This window comes from Alosa sapidissima, chromosome 7 (assembly GCF_018492685.1).
Source record: "Alosa sapidissima isolate fAloSap1 chromosome 7, fAloSap1.pri, whole genome shotgun sequence".
Taxonomy (NCBI): Eukaryota; Metazoa; Chordata; class Actinopteri; order Clupeiformes; family Clupeidae; genus Alosa; species Alosa sapidissima.
In genome coordinates, this window is record NC_055963.1 from 38,016,374 (window position 1) to 38,039,709 (window position 23,336).

Sequence of the window (23,336 nt, forward strand, 5' to 3'; positions counted from 1 at the left end):
GGAGTTTTTTCGCCTTCCTCTGTGTTGAGAGTGCCAGCATATTAAAGCCTTCCCTAGCTGACCATGGGAGCACAGGTACAGCGTGTAGCTTTGCTCTGTTACACTCCTAGCTGACCATGGAAGCACCTACACCAGCGTGTAGCTCTGCTGTTCCTTGGAATCCTCTCTAATAATGTGCTGCTCACCACTTCTCTTGCCGTTAGCTACAGTATTTGAATTACTTCCTGGTTTCCATAGCACCTCATATTGCCTGTATCATCAAAGCATGTTGTAAGCAACAGCCTACAACTACTAGACTACTATCGTCTCCATTGTACTTTGTGGCTAAATGTAATTCGCTCATTTTGAATTGCTTGATAGGTGTTGGCTAAAATGAAACATACATTCTTAAACAATTTCAAATCAAGGCCAACACTTTCCCGATTTTCTCCTGAAACTTGTCCCCAGTCAGCATTGAGTGTTGAGCTCAGTCCTTTTCTCTTTCCCTCCTGCTAGCCAATCAGCCAAGCACCTGCGCCTAGTGTGTAGCTCCGTTCCTCCGGCGTCTCTCCCTTTGTCCATGCAACATGCTTTGTCAACCCAGCAAGTTATGGGTGCCCGCGTGCAGCCCTCTACCTTGCCTTCCACTACTGCGGTCTCTTTTCTCTATTCCAGCTAATCAAGCCTCTTCTCTTTTCTCTTTGCAGACCCAGGGTGCTGTGCAACCTCCTCCCCCTCCCCTGTAGCGACCGCGTCGCTACCTTTTCCCTTTCCCCATCATCTCCCACCGGCGTGAACCGCGTTCGTGCCCGTGTCTCTTCCCCAGCCAGGGGCCGCGTCCCTGGTTCTCCCTCACCCCTCTTTCCCTGGATTGGTGCCACCACCCATGGGGTCACCCAGTGTTTCCCATACTTAAAGGGGAACTTGGCAACTATTTCAACGTAATAAACCCGTTTAGAAATCATTTGGATGGTTAAATTACCTGTTCCGGTGAAAATGGTGACTTTTCCCGCTGCCCCTAGCGTCCCCAGGCGGAAAACCAACATTGCAACATTGAGACTACCGTCCCGGAAAGAGAAGTGAGAAACAAGAAACTCGTTTTTAAATCGTGTTTCTTACCTTGTAACATCCACATTGTCTGCCGAACTTATGCTAACCGTTTTGCTAGCTTGTAAACAAATCCATGTGCTTTATCGTTACCTTTTCCCACAGTTTTGAAATAGCATAATGCACAATTTCTCCAGCAGAGGGGGAAATCCTGCCAAGTTTCCCTTTAAGCAATATAGCACGATTGAGAGTGGGGTTGGTCATGGATATTCCCACAGGTGTTGTTCGGCCGTAGCCACGAGGCCAGAGGCCGAGTGGCACAGGCAACAACAGCCGTGGGAATATCCATGACCAATCCCACGATCACGAGTGCTATATTACTATGGTTAGCATCAAATTTGATAAGAACTGTTCCATTCAAGTTAATTCTGCAAACCAACCACCACAATTGGAATTCAATTCTGTGGGAAACACTGGTCACCGCATCCTTCTAACAATGTTTTCCAGATCACACCCAGGTCAACCTTCTCTTCCCGCTCTTCATGTTTTGCTCTTTACAAACCCTTTTGCTTCATTTTTTAAGGTGCCTTAGTTGCCCTCATCTTTAGGCTGTATACACGGATCCTGCTGACTGCTGCCTGCACAGTGACTCCTGCACGATCCCCACCAGAGCAATTTGGCTGAGCCATAGACTCTGCCAAGCATGGGTTTCTTAACATCCATTAATCAGTTTTAGCTTCAAGATGGCTCTTCAGGCTCTTCACTTGTACTAATCTTCATGTCAATGCCTAACCTACTCCAGCCTAGCCCCTTGCTTTCATTCTCTACATTTCTTCTCATGCTCTTGAATGCAAACTGCCTCTATTAAAGTGTTTGCTACAGGTTCATATTTATTCTCTAGATCAGCTACCATAATGCTAGGTATTAGAAACCTTTAACACCCATTTATCACCTTTCAGTAACTATCCTTATACTCAGACCAGGTGTACACTATATAATGTCTAAGTTCCCCTTATAGCATATATTTAACATTTTTTGCACATGTAACCCTCATTGGTTTTAAGGGCAACTCGGATATCTACCAACGCATATTGGTATTGGCACAGACCGTTTAGGTTTCATTCAGGTCTACCCGAGCACTTGCTTAAATACTCCAGGGGCCTTAGATACCTTTCATGTCACCTTATCTATAGCCTACATGGTCCTAGCCAGGGTCTTTTCAATTGGGTTGCATTTTTTGGGGTGATCACATGGATCCTGCTTGATTACTGCCAGTGCAGTACACTCCTGCAAGATCCCTGCAAAGCACTCCATGACCCTGGCTAGGGATCTTGCCAAACAGCAGAATTGTAAATCGTGATTTGGAATGTTAACTTTATGAATCACTCATATCTTCAAATCACATGCCATGAGCATCAGCAACTACATCAGTCCTCTATTCCCACTGCACTGATCCCAAGCTCTGCTACTGCAAGCTCTACTCCCCTGCACTGACCCTGAGCTCTGCAACTGCAAGCGGTCCTCCCCTACACTGACCCCGAGCTCTGCAACTGCAAGCTGTACTCCCCTGCACTGACCCCGAGCTCTGCAACTGCAAGCTCATTGCCCTGCATGTCATGTTAAGTGCATGTTAAGTTGGCTCTCAAGCTTCCCATTATTTCAGGATTGGTACAGCCACCACCGTGGCTGGTGGTCTGACCAATCTGCTAAGCACTTCTTCACCCTAGTTAGGGATCTTGCCAAACAAGTTTGCTGTTTTGAATGTCAACTCATAGATTGGCATTTGCATCATCATTAGATCTTAATTCAAGTCGTTCCTCTATCGCATCCCCATTAGATCCCCCCCTTTGCTACAGACGACGGACGCTCCGTCACTTGCTTCTGGTTTCAAATGCGGCTCAAAGCTGTTCTAACGTAAGTCGGAATCCCAGCAGACCGTTACTCAACTCATTCTTTTAGGATTGGTGCGGCCACCACTGCGGCAAATAACGGTCTGTACGATCAAGCCCTCATAACTCTCGGCCGGTGGTCCTCCGACGCCCATCACTCATATCAGATCAAATCTCTGATCTGAGGAAAGCGCACCTCGCGCACTCCCATTGAATTTGCTCAGTGTGGTTCTTGCCATAGGGTCCTTCATCTTCAAATGCAATTTTTGGGGTGTGTGGCGGAATCCTGCCCGACTCCTGCCCCCACGAATTTGCCATGCCTCCTTCTTCAATCAGTCAGGTTATTTATTCGCAGTCTACCTGCCGAAGTTGCAGCATCGGTGTTACTCCGCTCGCAACCCACCACCTCCCCTTACGCCTCCCGTCTTCCATAGTTAAAGAATAAGGGGGTGTATGGTGGAATCCTGCCCGACTCCTGCCTGCGCAGTCGACTCCGGCACGATTCCGCGAAGCCCTTCAGGACCATGGCCAGAGACCTCGTCAAACATGCTTTTCTATTATGCTTTTATGTATTATGCAAATTCAGGAATGTGAACTAACTGTTTGTTGCTTCTACCGACATTATCTCCAGTGGTTCAACAGTTTTACTTGCGCAGATGAGCACACACATTGAATGAGCACTCACACCACTACCCCCTAATGCTATGCCTCTTTATTTGCTAAAAGCAGAAATATTCTAATCTGGAGAATGCTTATTTTATTTTTCTTTTGGTCCGCAGTTCTGATAGCCTACCATTCAATGGTCAGCTTAATGGTGTTTTAAATTGCTGTGGACACCGATGCCGACATGAGTGCGATGCACTCTGCTTTCGACATTTATTTACTGTACATTAGATTCCATTCTTTTCAACACAACTCTGCACACCAGCATCGTACTTTGCCGCTGTGTAAATCATGATTCAGTTACTTCACTGAGCATAATACTAAGTTATTTCCACTATTTTCATGCTTCATCATCACTAAATTTTCCCTGATCTACATTTCAGACTTCTGGAAACAATGTCCAAAATGGTGCATTATGAAGAATAAAATTCATATTATGGAGCTTCATAGTCAACAATTTTATTTCATTAAAAGAAATAAGAAATATGTATCTTTATCTGGTATAAATTCCATTAGGATCATCAAGTGCCCACATGGTCATTTGGGGGTCCAAATATGGGGTTCCAAAAGAGTCACCTCTGCCGGAGAGGGTTTTTGGACCCCCATGAAACCCCCACCAGTGGTACCATACCCTTCAAATTAATTGGCAAGAGCAATGTTCCCACATATAACAAATAATCCTGTTTAGAATAAATATGATAATTAATTGCGGTGCTACGGCCACCCAAAAAGGGAAAAATCACACATGCCGTCAACATTTTGTAGGACTTTGGTGACCCACCTCTCACCCAAACAGTAAGGAATGTTGATTCTGCCTCCAGAATTGTGTAGTACAGGCTACAATGAACTACCACACCAGTTGCCAGCCTTCTACCACTATTAGAACAGACGTTATGGGCTTCCAAAAATGGCAAAGGATGAAATGTGAAATTCCAATGTGTCAATTAGGGCTGTGGCACCCGGAATTCAAATGGACGCCACGGGCAAACCGTTTGAGATATTGACCTGAAACTTCAGATTCCCTTGTTTGGCAACATAAGGCATATTTTCACCGCTTTTCAGCAAAATCTGAGAGGTACCATGTACATGATACCCCGATATTGGTTTTCACATGGAATGACCCTTTGCTTTCATTTGAATCCTAATCAAGATACACAATAATTGCTAACAAATTAAAATATTGTTAACATGGACTCCTGGAAAGTTCAGAAATGCAAAATAATAGAATTTTAATCATGCGATAAAATATGTGATTAATCGTAATTAACTATAGGAATTCAGCAATTAATCGTGATTAAACATTTTAATCGTTTAACAGCACTACTAAAAAACTACAAAAATAAATCACACACATTAAATACTCACACATTAAACTGTACCCTTGCCATTTTCTTGAGTACCATCTATTGTTGAACATCTACATAAATCTAAATTACATATTAAAATTGCATAATACCAACAACATACAAGGTAGGCCATATAAAACATGTTTCTGTATAAGGGGCTGTTATTTCTGCTATATAAAAAGGAAATTAACATGACTTAACAAACTCACCTGAATGGGCATTTGTATTTCTTATTGGGCTCGTGAATGACCATGTGCCTCTTCACTTTGTCCTTCCTGTTAAAGGTGGCCTCACAGACTGAACATTTATATGGTTTTTCTCCTGTTGGGAAATTGACAGTCACACTCATTTACTTGCATTCAGAGAACATGCACTTTGATGTTTGAGTTGATCCCATCAAGCACTATCAAAGCACTGAATGTATCTACATTTACATTTAGTCATTCAGCTGACGCTTTAACTCATTGAGCGCCAAAAACGTAATATTACGTTTTTCCTTCCCATGCGTTGAGTGCCAAAAACGTAATATTACGTTTTTAGCTTTTTTTTTTAATTACGAAGCTAGCCACTCTTAAAGGTGCCATGTGTAAGAATTGAGGTAAAAATATCCAAAAAAATGAGCTACACGCATCAAAAGAATGAGAAGAAATAAGGGTGATGATGTCATTAAAAAAATGACAAGGTATAGTGCTGCAGAGATATCAACCTGAATTAGCATGCTAAATTACTAGCCACAGCCCGACAGGTGTCATTATACCAGTTTCGGCCATGGGAGGCGGTATGCGGGCAACATAACTGCCAGCCAAACTGCAATACACGTGTCTTGGTTGTTACTCTAGGGTACACCAACTCACTTTCTCGAGGTATACTGCCCCCATCTTTTATGGAATGTGGAGTATGAAATGATTTTTTTGCCGGACATTACACATGGCACCTTTAACACACCTCATATGTGATTTTGGGAACTCTGTGATGAATGGAAATGAAATATATGATGATCGAAATCTCATGAAAACGCAAGATCTGGACATTTTATCTGGACGTTTGATCTTAACTCGACTTTTGATGGTTGCCGCTTTGTTTCGAATCAGTCACTGATTAGCCTATCAGTGACATGCACGCCAGGTCAAAATCAGGTCATTTATTTTTGTGGGTTTATCACTAGGTGGCAGGTCTCGTTAGATCTCTTCTCAGAAACTTTGCAGGCAACACTTCTCAGGTGCTAAAAGGGAAAAAAAATGAAAAAGTCGAAGAAAAAGATTTTGAACAGGGATTTTGATGAAAACTATCCACTGTTTAGCTTGGGATTTCTCAGGAACAGAGGCGTGTAGAAATACACGGTTTGCACCCACTGAGAGCTTAAAGTCTCACCTTTCAAACGAGCCATTGTATGTGTTCATAGCTATAACACAGAATATGCTGTGGCTGTACAAAAATCATCAACAATGGTCTAGATTGCTGGCACTCTAGGACAAAGCTTCCGAAAACAGCTTGGCATTCAATGAGTTAATCCACGTACGAAATAGGGAAATATCAAGGTACAGTGTGACTAGGGCATGTTAGTGCAGCAATAAGTACTATACACATTTAATAGAATGACAGTTCAAGCAAAGTTAAGAAGAGGGAAGAAGAAGAGGGATAGTCAAGACAGAAAAGAAGGTTGTGGTCAGTGAGATAAAACAAGTCCAGTTGTTAGTAGTGCTAGGAGAGGAGGTACTCTTTGAAAAGTTGGGTCTTCAGGAGGTTTTTAGAGAAAGAAGGGCAAAGTGCTTAGCAGTTAACTAGTTAAAGCTGTTTCTGACATCACCAGTTAACTAGTGAGGCACATGTTCACTAGTGAAGACAGAAATGCACACTAGTTAAACACTTTTTGTGCCTTGGTAGATAACTAGTGATGTACAAAATTGTTTATTAGCTGACTAGTCAAGTCAAATCAAATCCCTATTATTTATATAGCGCGTTTTTGTATAGAATGCAACCCATAGCTCTGTAAATGTGAATGCCAAATACCCACTACTTAGCTAGTTGGAGTCTGAGCAATTCCATCGAAAAGAATCAAACCAAATTAGGTAGAAAAATGGTTAATTATACAAAATTACACTGAAAAAAACAGTTAATGAAAAAATGCAATATCAGATCAGTGACAGTGTAAGTGACAATGATAGGATAGGATATATATGTTTTTGTTCAAAACATCTTGTAATTGTGTTTACAAGATACATTACATTGACACATTATATATAGAGAGAAAGAAAGTAAAGAAAAATATTTCAAAATTTACTCTACCTGAGTGAATTAGAGAGTGTAGTTTGAGGTAGTGTTCTGTTCTGAAGTATTTTCTACAGGTTTTACACTTGAACGTCCCACCAATTCCATGCGTAGAAAGATGCCTTCGGAAGTACCTTTCAGAGGGGAACACCTACAGTAATAAAATTAGGTTGAGTTTTACTGGCATTTGGTCATTTTGATGAATGACATGTGATCGCCCACCAGTAATATAAAAAATATCTATACATGTAGTAATAATACACATACTATATATGATCTTATAGCTAAACAGTCACCAGCCTAAGGTTCTTTTCAGCACTTTAAAATCCTTAATCAGTCCCAAGGAAACGGCAAACACTGCTCCTTCTTTGAACTGTGGTAATTTCCTTGATTTCTTTGTTAACAAAATGTATAATATTGTCACAGGTCTAAAGGAACACTAGTGCAGGAGACAGAAGATATGCGTTCACAGGTAGTATTTATTTCTTCAGCACGGGTCTGCAGAATCACACAAAAACTTCTTTTCAGTACAGGACACAACTCAAGTTTCACAGGTAAACTGGTCTTCCATAAACACAGGCAATCATCACAGGTAAGTAAATCAGATCTTCGGCATCAAATGCAAGAACCCAAACAGTCTTAGCAGTCAACAATAATTAGGTAACTCAGTCCTTCCACAGGCATTCCGAGATAACTTAACCCTCTAGGCGCCACGGTCGAGTTTACTCGACAAGATGCGGTACTGAATAAAACGGCCGATTTAGTCAAATAGGGTGTCATATTTCATTCGACCGCCACTCCACTAGATGGCAGACATGTCATACGTCATCCCCGAGTCCGAAAAAGGTCATGCTTTAAACAAAACTTTCGTGCTACAGTGCATTGAATCAGTGCGTGCAATACCAGAACTAGTGTGCGTGAGCCACTTTATCAGAGCGATATTGTCAACGTCAGCCTATTTGCATTAGATTATCGTCTAATGGCATTAAAAAAGTTTACCCGAAATGAAGTGTTGGGTCTTCTATTCGCGGACCCTGATTCTGAAGGGGAATATCTGCCTTCAGAAAATGACAGTGATTCGTTTAGTGAGGCTTCAGATGCGTCCCTGCCTTGCAATGATGCAGCTGGATAAAGTGAGAGTTTAGCTTACACCAAGCACAAACGTTGAATCGTTTGCCCAATGTCAGTGGTGGGAATAATGTTTCACGGGGTTGGAGTGTTCATCGGGAAGTTAGCAGGGTGTTAGTGGTGTGGCGAACGAGGCTGGAGGTAATGTCCATGTAGCGCTGGCTTCTGTCTTTTGACCGTGTGCTTCTCCGCAATCACGGCGACAGTAACGTGGTGGAGCCTTTGTCTAATGCCACTGGGTATGTTAGACGAGGTCGAAGTGCTCATAGGATAGTTAGGGGGGAACGTAGAGGCAGTGTGGGGAGTCGCAATGAGAATGACAGTAGGCCTAGTCAGAGCTGCGCAAATTCTCTCCACTCGGCGTGCGCGCGAGGCAGATCTGGCCATACTGCTCGCAGCAGGAGTCCTGTCCTGGGGGTGCACATCAGTGAAGACCTCTCCTGGACCACCAACACTGCATCGCTGGCGAAGAGAGCTCAGCGCCACCTGTACTTCCTGCGGAAACTCAGGCGAGCAAGTGCTCCACCAGCCATCATGACCACATTCTACCGAGGCACCATTGAGAGCATCCTCTCCAGCTGTATCGCTGTGTGGGGCGGAAGCTGCACTGAATACAACAGGAAAGCCCTGCAGCGCATAGTGAACACAGCTGGAAGGATTATTGGTGCTTCACTCCCCTCCCTGAAGGACATTTACACCACCCACCTCACCCGCAAGGCGACCAAAATTGTGAGTGATGCAAGTCACCCCGCTCACAATCTGTTTGATCTACTGCCCTCTGGGAAGAGGTACAGAAGCCTGCGCTCCCGCACTACCAGACTCACCAACAGCTTCATACACCAAGCTGTAAGGATGCTGAACTCTCTCCCTCCTCTCCCCCCTCCACCCTCAGCTACATAACATCCTGGACATTGGACCCACAATGGCCGCCTGCACTACTCCACTTGCACACTTGCACACTTGTACACTTTACAACTTGGTGTTGTTGTCCTGAAAACACAACACTTCTGCTGCTCTTACATAACTTGCACCACTATGCCACTTTCTTTCTTACTTAGGTCAAACAGAACTACCCAAGCCTTTTATTGGCCTGACTTTGCACTAGTATTTTATTGACTGTCTATGCACAATTTCAACCAAATTTTGCTGCTCTTATTTTTTCATTATTATATGTGCCCTCTTATTTACTTATTTACTTACTTTTTTGTGTACTTGAATGTTATATTTGTCTGTGGACCTAAATTGGTAAAATATGTCTTGTCTTCACCGTGGGATAGTGAGAAACGTAATTTCGATCTCTTTGTATGTCTGGAACATGTGAAGAAATTGACAATAAAGCTGACTTTGACTTTGTCCTGAAATGGACTGGACTATGTTTTTTTTTTTTTTTTAAACGGCGACGAAATTGTGAATTTCCAGAGCACACTTGGCAAACACATCCGAATGACATGATTTGGATGTCAACTCAACGTATGTACTCCCAATCATCCGTAAATCGATCTAAAGTGCATTTTACTCCGGATAATTCCTTTAATAATCTTCTATTCTTCTATCTTGCTATTAATGGCTTTTAAATTAATTGTGGAATGTAATTTTATAGGCTATATATATGAACATATTATTTTAGTTTTTTTTTCCTGTTGTGCTTTTTTTGTGTCTTTATTCATTTTGTCTTCTACAGTATTATCTATTTATTTATTTTTTATTTTTTTTGAGCACTTTGGTCAACCACAGGTTGTTTTAAATTGTGCTATATAAATAAACTTGACTATGACTATGATTATGTTGCATCAAAGAGCAAACATAGTACCATCCCAACAAACACGGGCCCGGACTTGAAGTGGACATTGACGACGTCCCGATTAGTCCCCAACATCGCGTTCTCTAATGGATGTCACCGTAAAGTTATTGGGATCTGGAGCAAGTTCCTCTTTTGGTCCTTGTGTGATGTCCGGTATCGGACCTTTTGGGGACGTCCCCGTTAAATCCATCGGTTTCGTCCACATTGGGTCATTTCACAAACATCCCAAGGATGTCCTTGTGTGGGCCCGACAATAACGTTATACCGGGGACATCAAGGGGACTTTTGTTTGCTAAGTGCACGTGAGTTCAGCTACAGCACTTGGATAAAGTACACCACAGGTGACCACCGATGTAAGTAATGTCTGGCTGTGTATGTAGCCGATAAAGTTTTCAATAACTGAATGAAACGTTGTGGGTTTAAGTACTATACGTAGTCGGAAATGGGTAATGTTAATTAAAACTAACTTGCATTTTTCATGGTTGAAGTTGTCAAATGTTAAAGGTCTCATCTCATCGTTTTTTCATTAATTTTGCAGTGGTCTGTAGTATTGATGAATGCCCTGTGAGCCGGTTTTGGTGAAAAAAATGCTGTCCTGCGTCTGTTTCATGCTGTTCTAGTTTGGTGGGGAAGGTGGGCGAGGAGGAACGACTGGATTTTGCCTCTAGTCATGAATATTAATGACATGCTAATGAATTCACCTCTGATTGGCTAACAGTACTGTGACGCTTCCTCCAGTGCGTCCTCATCCGATTCTGCCTGTGCTATGCTCCATATTCAACTTTACAGTGCTAAAACCTGGCTAAAACTCGAGTCAAAACTGTTGCACAAAATGTCTTCGGAGATACAACTTCATGTGTTTGATCCTAGTATTTGAGTAGGAAGAAGAACCGCTTCCTGATCGTTTGTCGGTGAACGTTGGTTTAATAGAATGGTAACAATTGCCTGTCAGCTTAAAATTTCTCATAAAAGAGGTAAACGTTTGTGACAATCGTCATCTTGCTTTCAAGTAATAAACAGTTGGAAACGTTTTAAAATAAAGACCTATTTCTTTACACAGTCAAAAGTCTTTGCAATCTTCCTAGTAGATATTTTACTTCACAACACAGGTAAGCACCCTAAATGCAGTTCAGCCACTGACCTAGCCTGCTAATGCTATCGGAATAGCTAGATAGTTATGGTTTGAATTCCATGATACTATCATTGAAAGACCACTTGGTCATAGCCCAATATATAGATAGATCTAAATGCAAACACGCCTACCTAGCTATATTTTGCTGGAATTGTACCAGAATGCCTACAGAAGCAGAGAATGTGTGCTGCAAGACTTCTCCGGTAATGAGAACTATGGCTTTGATAGCCTGACATTGGCAGAGGTTAGCCTACTCAAGTTGTTTTCTGTCACGTATGACAGAAAAAGTAGCCTACTATAGGAATCTTATAGTATTTTGGGACTAAATATTACAGTAATCTTATAGGAATACTATAGTATTTGGACATACTATAGGTACTATAAGACTACTATAGAAAAACTATAGCGGTTACAGGATATTATAGAGTTATTAGTAGTACTTCTACAGTATGTCCCAATTATTCCTATAAGATTACTATAATATTTTGTCCCAAATACTATAAGATTCCTATACTACTTTTTTGTAAGGGGATTGCTCATGTGGTTAGAAAAATGGGCAACACCAGTACCCCTGTTGTCTGTATGACCCTGTACCCAGGATTAGAACCAGTCTGCCTTAGCATAATGTACTCCCTTCAAAATGCACTAAACATTCGACTATGACGACTATGGCCCTCTGTGAGACAGAAGATATGAAAGGTAAGATAAACCTTTAGCTTAAAAGGGACAAAAACTGATGAAACTCCTAAAACAAATATACAAAACAGGTCAATTGTCTATAAACAACTTTATATTTACATACAGCAGTAGTACTCAAAGTGTGTTTCGCAAGCTCTCTCAAGTGTTCCACAAGTAGATGTGGTAAAATATAATAGATGAGTTGTTTGCAATATTGAACCAACTTGTATGTAAATCCAAACAGTTCTGCAACACTGATGTAACCTATGCCAGTTTAAATCATACGAATCCTCTGACACCATAAGCAAGGTGCAAAGACAATAAGCAAGGTGGTTCAGTAAGAAGGCCTATTGTGTAATATACTGTTGAAGTAGGTCTACTGTTTTTTTTTTTTTTTTGCTAGGTGGTCCGTGAAACACTGACAAATAGTAATATTGCAGTCTATTAAAATAATGCAAACACAAAACAAGAACATCCAAACTATGCACAGAATTAACAATGTCCTCTTTTTGCCAGATGATGCAGACATCTGGCCTACAGATCCTTTGTAAGATAGAGGGAAAAAGGTCTGAGTTGTTGTTTCGGCTTGTATTGTCCTGGGGATCCGAAGGGACAACACACAAAACACATTCGTTGGCTGTGATGATTTTATAACATTGCTCTTTGATTGCGCTGGGCCATAGGTGGAGCCATCAGGTGTTATTGTGGAGATGTCGCTTTCATCCTCCTCCTCCTCTTGATCAACCCGAGGTCTTCTAGCTGGCCTTGGATGAACAGGCTTGATGGCAGTAGAGGTAGCAGGCCCCCATGCCCATGGTGTATCCGAAGTGCTTGTATCAATACTCATACTTTTCATGAAGTATTCTGTTTGGGTACCTAAAGTAAATAAATATGTATTACTGTCAAGTTACAAGATACTAATAGTACACAGGACATTCACTATCTCACAAAACTGTACTGGTACAATGGAAACAAAAATATTTTAGTGAATGTGGTAAGGTGTATGATGTACTAAGTAGCACACCCACAAGAAGACATTCGGTAATATCAATTCTATCTTATGCAATTCATGGGTTTCATCAGGTCCATTTACACAGGTGTATTAATCAAGCACCATGCAGTCTGCATTCATAATCGAGGTGCTTGATTTTATACACCTGTGGAAAGTGACCTGAAGAAACCCATGAATTGACTTTCCAAAACATTGACGAGCACATAAGAACCAGTATTAGCCTACTAGAAAAAGACTTCTAGAAACTAACTAGCACAACAATAAAAGTTAGATCACAAACCTCGTCCACCTCTCACCATACATTCACACACCATCTTAAGGACTGGCTTTTGAGCATACAAAAATGTGAGCACTTCTCATAATACATTAATGTTGGTCTGCCTCTATAGTTTAGCTGTCCTGTAACCCATGGTGTATGTATGATAGATAGATGGATAGGTGGTTACTTTATTGATCCCTTAAGGGTTGTTTGGCTGTATGGTTATATGTCTTATGTTTTAAATGTTTTTTTGGAGCTAGTATTATGGCATTATGTTCTATTGCTGTATGTCAATTGCTATGTGATTTAATATGGGGTTTTTTTTAGCCACCATGTGCCTAGTATAACATCTTGCCAATGGACTACAGTTGAAAATTAGCCTGCTGGCTAACACTGGCACATTTACAGAAATGTTGATCAATGTGCACTGTCCTTTAAATAAATAAATGAAATGAAATGAACCTTTGCTTCTAACGTGATGACCTAATGTAGGCTAGAAAGCTGTGTAGCCTGACATGAGGATGTGCTCTGGAAGACATACAAAACACTAAGTAAACAGCAAGTAATCAAACAAAACATCATTGTATGTCAATGTAATAATGGCAAGAATACATAAATTAGACTGAAGTGTAAATACCTGAGCTCTAGTGATAGCAACTTAGCCTAATAGTGCAGGGGTATTGTGTTTTTGATTTTCCCTGTTTAGACTAGAACAATACCCGTACTTAGTTGAGCATAAAATATTGTTGCTAATATTATTATTTGTGGTTTAACGCTTAGGTTAGAAGATTATAGGTTCAACAAGCTAAATCTCTGGGTGGTGTGGTCAGTTTCTTATGAGTGTAGCTACACCAGGCACGTAACTAAAGCATTCCGTTCGCGTTATGTACTGCAACAATTAGCTTCCAATAGGCCTAATCAATGGAAGTAGCTACACCTGGCGTGTTAGTGGCCTGTAGGCTACGTTCGGGAAAATAGACCATTCCTCTAATGGATTTTACCAGAGCCCTTCCTATTAGGCATTCTCTGATTTTACACGTCGCGAACAGAACACTTCAGTTACGTGCCTGGTGTAGCTTCCTGTAATATAGGCTAGCCTAAGCCTAGCTTGTACCCTTTTCATGCATGCTAACGTGAAGAATATGAACATGCTATTTTGTAACAGACATTAGGTGGAAAAGTTTGTTTGTACTTACAGCCTGTGAGCTGGTGGTCGATCGTCATGACGGTACAGAACCAGGTTTTCAGAACATCGATGCAAAACCACTTTCTAAGGCAGTGAGTGTGGTCGAAATGATTGGAACACAGAACTAATGTTGCACTACTTCGGTGGTGGTGTTCCAACGATAAATCCGAACCATTTCTTCCTCAACTCATGTTTCTAAGGCAAGACATGCAACATTGATGTGTTATTGCCAAAACAATAAAACAGGCACGATTTTTTTTCCGCCATGTTGGCAACTTGCTGTTAGCTCCTACTAGCTGCAGAGAGACAATCCCCTAGCCGCAAAATCTTCCAGTCTTCCTGTAGGCGGTCACAAGCCAAGGTGGGCGAGGCCATGAATAGTCAGTTTCCCTTCGGCGTCATTGGGAAGGGCTCTTTCTGATTCGCTTGTTTTTCCGTGTATTTTCTTTCATTGGCTAATGCGGACAATGGGGGTAGAAGATCATTTTCACGTGCAGCATGCATATGCAACTTGGAGTGAGCTATAGTATTTCAAAAGTAACAAGTATTAAACGGTTTCTCAGTGAATGTGACCTTTAATGTATAACATAACAGTCAAACTATGCTAGCTCACCTTGATTGCAACAACTAGTAATGTTAGAACAACTACAACACCACACCAGATCGAGCTAGACCGGAAACTAAACAATACACACTGACGAATGGAATGGAACGTTGTATGTGCTGCACGTACACGCTACACACCCCTTTTAGGGGAAAGGTGCTGTTTGGATATAATGGAAACCTATGCTGCTGAAGGAACATTGGAGCACGCCACACAAAATACATCTTTGGTAAGTATTTATCATATGGGTATTGTTGGAATTACAACACGGTTACAACGTCTACTTAAAGGGAAACTTGGCAGGATTTCCCACCTCTGCTGGAGAAATTGTGCATTATGCTATTTCAAACTGTGGGAAAAGGTAACGATAAAGCACATGGATTTGTTTACAAGCTAGCGAACGGTTAGCATAAGTTTGGTAGAACTATGTGGATGTTACAAGGTAAGAAACACGATTTAAAACGTGTTTTTAAAACTTCTCTTTCCGGGACGGTAGTCTCAATGTTGCACGGTTGGTTTTCCGCCTGGGGACGCTAGGCGCAGCGGGGAAAGTCACCATTTTCACCGGAACAGGTCATTTAACCATCCAAATGATTTCTAAACGGGTTTATTATGTTGAAATAGTTGCCAAGTTTCCCTTTAACCAGGGCCGGCCCGAGGCATAAGCGAACTAAGCGGCTGCGGGGCCCCCAATCGAGTATCTTTTTTTTTTTTTACATAATAAATAACGTAAACAAGTGACATCAATGAATGAATAAATGAAACAATTAATAATTCAAAACAAGAAAATTCTGATTTCATGATAAACATGCCTGCCTACCTCTACTGTGTCTGCCAGCCTTTGAGTCACGCACATAAACTAGACACCTCGGGTGCATAGACAATTCATGCAGACACTGCATCAAGTTCAAAAATCGGAAGAGACGGCAATGTTAAGACAAGTCACAAAAAAGGACGTATCCCTCTGGTGCCGAAAACAGAAAGAAGAAAATGACAGAGGAGGAGAAAAACGAGCAAGATACAGGTATGTTTGCATGATTATTTACAGTATGTTTTGTGCTTGAGGTAGCTAGCTAGCTGTCATGATCTAATATAAGCCATCACCAGAGCTAAATCCCCGCCATCAACAGAGAAATGTCTCCCATTAATATACATTTATCTAGGTGTATTTTAGATGTCAAGGATATTGGGATTGTTTTGGATGTTCAATCAAGCATGTTCCCTAGCCAAGTGGGCTTATGTTGTAAATTGAAGTTAGCTAGCTGACTGAAGTGGACATTAGCACTACAGTAGCTACATGAAAACGTAGCTGAAGGCAAATTTACCACAGAGGGATTGTTTCTGATTTCGCACTTGAAAGTGTTGATAGTTTATTACTGTTCTATAATATGTGACATAGTGGTAAGTCTGATAGCAACAGCAGGCTAAGCCCAGGCTCCCAGTCCCAACCCCAACCCACTGACTAGCGCGACTCTGGGCATCGGTAACGTTCCAGCTTCATAGGCAAAGATGGAACAGTACGTGCGCTCTGCTCGATCTTTGGAGAGAGATGGTAGTGTTTGAGAAAATATACCATGTTGGGTGGGGAGACTTCTGTGATGAAAATAGACTTTTTGATTAAGATAGTGGCAAGTGATGTAGCGGTGCTACCCTAATATTTAGGCTGCAGTAGATCACCATGTTAAGCGTTCACTATACGGCAATTATGCCTCATTTGCCAATAGAATATGAATTGTTAGATGTGGAATTGCTTGTTGATGTGTGTAAGTAATGATAGCAAAATAAACTCATTCTGCTCGATCAAATATGCACTTATGCATAATTTTTTTCAGGGACACTGTTAAAATACTTTGGAGCACATCTCTACCTCTACCTAACTCTACCTCATCAAGTGTCTGCCTCCATGGCTGATGACACAGAAGGTGAGGTTTTCTTGATGGCAAATGGTTACATAGCCTGTTAATATGACATGACACATTTAACATAGTTTTTATTTATTTATGTATTTATTTAATCATTGCAGATTCGTCCACTGCAGAGTTGCGGATGCCTGAAAGCCAGGAACGAAGTAGGAATAAGTATCTATTTTTTGGGACATTTTATTTTTTATTATTAATGTTTGTCTATTTTGGTTTTATTTTGTAGTTGAAGATTGCTCATTTAATGCACATTTGCGGATTTATTCTGCAAATCTGTTGAAAAACAAGTCATTAAACTGATGTACTTGTTTACTGTTGTATTTTGTTATTTGTCAATTCAACTTCAGTAAACCACCCTTAGTGCTTCACTTTGAATATGAATGTTTCAAATAAATCTGTGATTTTAGTACCCTCTAAGATTAAAAGGTGATAGGGTTGGTGTAAATAACAACTATATTAATACATTGGTTTACCAAGCACATGGGGCCAGAAGTCTAGAGCGGAGCCCCAAAACATTTTTGGCATGTGAGCAAGGATGGATTACTGAATGAGACTACCGAGTCCTTATGCATCTGTGTCCAGGGGGACAGTAGTTCATAATCAGTCACTGTATTAATACATAACCTAACTGTATTAATTTATAATATGACATTATAGTGTGAAGTTGTCAATAATCGCCAAGCACAGGTGACTCTGCGTTGTGGGAGGGGGCCCCCAAATCAAATTCTGCTTAGGGCCCCCAAAAGGCTCGGGCCGGCACTGCCTTTAACATTATGCGTTGAAACTAAGACCAGCTGTCATGGTTTTGGGACTTTTTGGCGGCCTCTGGTGGTCATTTGTTTTAACACATGCTTTGTTAGCCTTAATTCTATGTTATTCATTTCACCTGTGTCCTGTTATCTCTGTCATGTGACCTGACCATGTGGTATTTAAGCTCTGCTCCTGCCATGCCCTTTGCTTAGTCTTTGTTTGACATTGCTTTGTTACATCGCCTAGCCTTGCTACTGAACCCTGTTTGCGTCACTCTGGTACTTTTGGACTTTCGGACTGTGTCTTGGATTATTCTCTTGGATTATTCTCTTGGATTATTCTCTTGGATTATTCTCTTGGATTATTCTCTTGGATTGCCCCTGTATGGAATACTGTTTGGACTAAATCTCCTTTGTGGAAAAAACTGAACTTTGTTAAGGTATCGTTGCAAAGTGGCCTCTGTTTGGATTTTTCTCTCCTTTGTTGGATTTTGTGATCTCCTGTGTGTTTTGGAATATAAGCTTCATGTTGGAATAAAGAAGAAGAGTTATTGTCTACATAGTCTCTGCACTTGAGTCAACCCAACTGCTGATAGCTCATTAGGTAAAGAGTCAGTACTTGAATCCAGAGGCCCGGGTTCAATCCCCGAGCGTGACAAAAGGCTAAGCCATGAATGACTCAGCAGAGACTCCAGGAACTCCCCTCACAGATATGGACTGCCTAATGGCTACTTTGAACAGTTTTGGAGCCACCATGGACACACATGCTCAACATCTCAATAGACAACAGGAAATAGTTGGCAGGCACGATCAAATGCTAAGGGAGCTGCTGCAAGAAGTGCGGAGAATTGCTAATCCATCACCACCAGCGCCATCCCCAGCTCTGGTGGTTCCTGCACCCCTTCCAGGGTCTAACCCCGAACCTCGACTGCCAGCACCCCAAAGATATGACGGTAATCCAGGTGGGTGCCGAGGTTTCTTGACACAATGTGACCTGACGTTTGAATTACAGTCCTCAATGTATCCCTTTGACCGATCCCGAATAGCCTACTTGATAACCCTGCTGACTGACAAAGCTTTGGCCTGGGCAACTGCTATCTGGGGCCAACAGGGTCTGATTTGCTCTGACTACAAGGCTTTCAAGGAAGAAATGCTGCGCGTTTTCGACCAGTCAGCGGTGGGACAAGAAGCGGCCAAACAGCTCCTCCAACTTCGCCAGGGGCATAGCAGAGTAGCGGATTATGCCATCACCTTCAGGACCTTGGCAGCTGAGTGTGGGTGGAATCAGGAGGCCCTCATATCGGTGTTCCATCATGGGTTGTCAGACACGCTAAAGGATGGACTGGCTTCTGCGGGTCCTCACAAGGAGTTTGAGGCTCTGGTTTCTCAGGCCATTCAGCTTGATAACCGACTGCGGGAGCGCCGCCGGGACCAAGGTCCACCCAGGTGGTCCACTGAAGCTCCCACCTCATCCAGGTACCTGAGCTCTACACCTCTCGAGGATCCTGAGCCCATGCAGATTGGAGGGGCCCGTTTACCTCAGTCAGAACGAGATCGCCGCAGAAGGGAGAGATGTTGCCTTTATTGTGGTAAGCCGGACCACTTCTGAGCCTCTTGTCCTGAGCTTCTGGGAAAAGGCCAGCCCCCTCAAAGCAAGGGAGGGCTATGACGGGGGCAACTTTCTCTTCTGATTCCCCGGGTGCGGGAGTATTCCTTCCTGTTTCTCTGTTGTGGGGAGAGCAGCGACACAACTTTCAGGCTTTTATTGATTCAGGTGCTGCCGGAAATTTTATGGACATTAACTTGGCTCAACGATTACAGGTGCCCCAGGATGCTGTTAACCCACCTCTCTCTGTTACTGCTCTTGATGGTCGTTCATTGGGAGAAGTGACTCTAGCCACAGCTCCTCTGTGTCTTCAAGTGGACAACCATCGGGAGGAAATCACTCTTCACCTGATAGACTCACCGGAGTTTCCCGTAGTTCTTCGCTTCCCCTGGTTGAATCGTCACAATCCACAGATCGATTGGTCTACTGGAACAGTCATTGAGTGGGGTCCCACGTGCCATGCTACTTGTCTCTTGTCAAGTCCAGGCCTTTCACTAACTAAACCTGTTGATGTTTCTGAGTTGTCTCGAGTCCCTGATGAGTATTTGGACCTGAAAGAGGTTTTTAGTAAGACAAGGGCATCTACGCTGCCTCCTCATAGACCCTATGACTGTAGCATTGAGCTATTCCCTGGTACTAGCCCACCTCGTGGACGGATCTTCTCTCTGTCTTTGCCTGAACGTGAAGCTATGGACAAATACATTAAAGAAGCCCTGGCCACTGGATTTATTCGCCCCTCCACATCTGCAGCTGGTGCCGGATTCTTTTTTGTGGAAAAGAAGGATGGTGGATTGAGGCCTTGCATAGACTATCGTGGCTTGAATAACATCACAGTCCGCAATCGCTACCCTCTTCCGCTAATGTCCACTGCTTTTGATTTACTCCAAGGTGCCACTGTCTTCACGAAGCTCGACCTCAGAAATGCTTACCACCTCATTCGCATTCGACAGGGTGATGAGTGGAAGACAGCTTTCAACACACCTACAGGGCACTATGAGTACCAGGTTATGCCTTTTGGCCTTACTAATGCACCTGCAGTTTTTCAAGCCCTTATTAATGATGTCCTCAGAGATATGATTAACATTTTTGTTTTTGTTTACCTTGATGACATACTAATTTTTTCCAAGTCCCTTTCTGAGCATCGTCACCATGTCCGCCAAGTTCTGCAACGGCTGCTACGGAACAATCTTTTTGTCAAGCCAGAGAAATGTGAGTTCCATGTGTCTGGGACTGCATTTCTTGGGTTCATCTTGAAGGAGGGCCAGGTTCAAATGGACCCAAAGAAGACTCAAGCAATCCATGACTGGTCTGCTCCAAAGTCTGTCAAGTAGGTACAGTGCTTCTTAGGATTTGCCAACTTTTATAGGAAGTTCATCAGGAATTTTGGTACCGTGGCTGCTCCTATATCTGCCCTTACTAAGAGTGGTGTGCCTTTTGTCTGGACTCCTGAAGCAGAGGGTGCTTTTCGACTGCTGAAGGACCGATTTTCATCTGCACCCATTCTTCAGTTGCCTGACTCCTCGCGGCCCTTTGTTGTTGAGGTGGATGCTTCCGACGTGGGAGTTGGAGCAGTACTTTCCCAACGCTCTACTGATGGCAAACTACACCCTTGTGCCTTTTTTTCTCGGCGCTTGTCTCCTACCGAGGTCCGGTATGACATTGGGGACAGAGAATTGCTGGCAGTCAAGCTAGCGTTAGAAGAATGGAGACATTGGCTGGAGGGAGCCCAACACCCATTCTTAGTTTGGACTGACCACAAAAACTTTGAATACTTAAAACAGGCCAAGCGACTGAATCCCCGTCAGGCTCGATGGGCACTTTTTTTCACCCGATTTGACTTCACCATCTCTTATCGGCCAGGCACTAAGAACCAGAAGCCGGATGCCCTCTCAAGGCGTTTTGGGTCCTCACGTTCTGTGGAAGACAAGGCACCCATTATCCCCAGTTCCAGGATTGTGTGTCCAGTTCGGTGGGGCATTGAGACTGAGGTCAGACGGGCACTCCAGCGGGATCCGGGTCCTGGTACGGGCCCTCCAGATCGTCTCTTTGTTCCTCAGAGGTTGAGGTCGCGGGTCTTACAATGGGGGCATTCGTCCCACTTGGCAGCACATCCTGGCTCTCAGAGGACTCTTGAGTTCCTGAAGAGACATTTCTGGTGGCCGGACATGGAGAGGAATGTCAAATCTTTTGTAGCAGCCTGTACTGTGTGTGTCCGGAGCAAGACCCAACACCAACGTCCTCAAGGGCTCCTCCATCCTCTTCCTGTCCCTGGTCGTCCTTGGTCTCATCTCTCAATGGACTTCATCACTGGCCTTCCCCCGTCTGAAGGTAATACTGTCATTTTAGTAGTGGTAGACAGGTTTTCCAAAGCCTGTCGCTTTATTCCACTGATTAAGTTACCTTCTGCTTTTGTGACTGCTAAGCTCGTGTTTGATCATGTCTTTCGAGTCTTTGGTCTTCCCCAGGACATCGTGTCTGATAGAGGTCCCCAGTTCTCCTCCCGGGTGTGGCGGGCCTTCTGCAACCTCATAGGAGCCACAGCCAGCCTCTCCTCTGGGTTCCATCCCCAATCCAACGGGCAAACAGAGAGGGTCAAACAGGAATTGGAGGCTTCTCTGAGGAGTCTGGTGGCTGATAACCCTGCGTCCTGGAGTTCCCGGCTGCCTTGGGCAGAGTACGCCCACAACACACTCCAGTCCTCATCCACTGGCATGTCCCCTTTCCAGTGCCAGTTTGGATTTCAGCCACCGCTGTTTCCAGAGGAGGAGAGGGACGTAAGCGTGCCATCAGCCTTGCAGTTCGTGAGGCGGTGCAAAAGGACCTGGAGAAGGGTTCGGCAGGCTCTTCTGCGGACCTCCAGAAGGAACCAGCGCCAAGCCAACCGGCGTCGGAGACCAGCTCCCAGTTTCCGTCCGGGCCAAAGGGTTTGGCTAGCTGCTAAAGACCTTCCCCTGCGGGTGGAGTCTCGCAAGTTGGCTCCGCGCTATGTGGGTCCTTACAAGGTGGTCTGCAGGGTCAACCCAGTGTCCTATCGCCTCCAGTTGCCCCGATCCCTTAGAATACATCCCACATTTCATGTGTCCCAGCTCCGTCCTGTGCTGACTTCCCCGCCTTGCCCCTGCCCCTAAGGAACCGCCTCCTCCCCGTGTCATCGATGGTCGTCCAGCTTTCACTATCCGCCGCATAGTGGATTCCCGCAGAGTTCGTGGTGGATTGCAGTATCTTATAGACTGGGAGGGCTACGGCCCGGAGGAGCGTTCCAGGGTTCCTGCTAGGGATGTTCTTGATAAAGACCTCCGGAGAGACTTTCATCTTGCTCATCCTGACCTTCCTGGGAACGCCAGGAGGCGTTCCTAGAGGGGGGGGTCCTGTCATGGTTTTGGGACTTTTTGGCGGCCTCTGGTGGTCATTTGTTTTAACACATGCTTTGTTAGCCTTAATTCTATGTTATTCATTTCACCTGTGTCCTGTTATCTCTGTCATGTGACCTGACCATGTGGTATTTAAGCTCTGCTCCTGCCATGCCCTTTGCTTAGTCTTTGTTTGACATTGCTTTGTTACATCGCCTAGACTTGCTACTGAACCCTGTTTGCGTCACTCTGGTACTTTTGGACTTTCGGACTGTGTCTTGGATTATTCTCTTGGATTGCCCCTGTATGGAATACTGTTTGGACTAAATCTCCACTTTGTGGAAAAAACTGAACTTTGTTAAGGTATCGTTGCAAAGTGGCCTCTGTTTGGATTTTTCACTCCTTTGTTGGATTTTGTGATCTCCTGTGTGTTTTGGAATATAAGCTTCATGTTAGAATAAAGAAGAAGAGTTATTGTCTACATAGTCTCTGCACTTGAGTCAACCCAACTGCTGATAGCTCATTAGGTAGAGTCAGTACTTGAATCCAGAGGCCCGGGTTCAATCCCCGAGCGTGACACCAGCATTATTAACCTTTCCCGATTCCCACTGACACTAGTAAATGATGCTAGGTGTTGTGGACTTCAGCAGCCAATGAGAATTGGACTATAGACCCTGAATTTTCTGATTGGTTGATGAATTGTGGAACAAACGTAATGTT

At 43.3% G+C, this 23,336-nt stretch overlaps 1 protein-coding gene across 4 annotated transcripts in view; it reads right to left on the reverse strand.

The window, feature by feature from the left end:
- Positions 1 to 23,336, reverse strand: part of znf341 (zinc finger protein 341) — a 190,867-nt gene that overhangs the window by 44,066 nt on the left and 123,465 nt on the right. For all 4 annotated transcript variants that reach the window (XM_042098214.1, XM_042098213.1, XM_042098216.1 and 1 more), the window contains 2 exons: positions 7,211 to 7,343; positions 5,134 to 5,245 (listed from right to left, as the gene is read on the reverse strand). In XM_042098214.1, the coding sequence (XP_041954148.1) occupies positions 5,134 to 5,245; positions 7,211 to 7,343 (245 nt within the window). The remainder of the gene's footprint in view (positions 1 to 5,133; positions 5,246 to 7,210; positions 7,344 to 23,336) is intronic.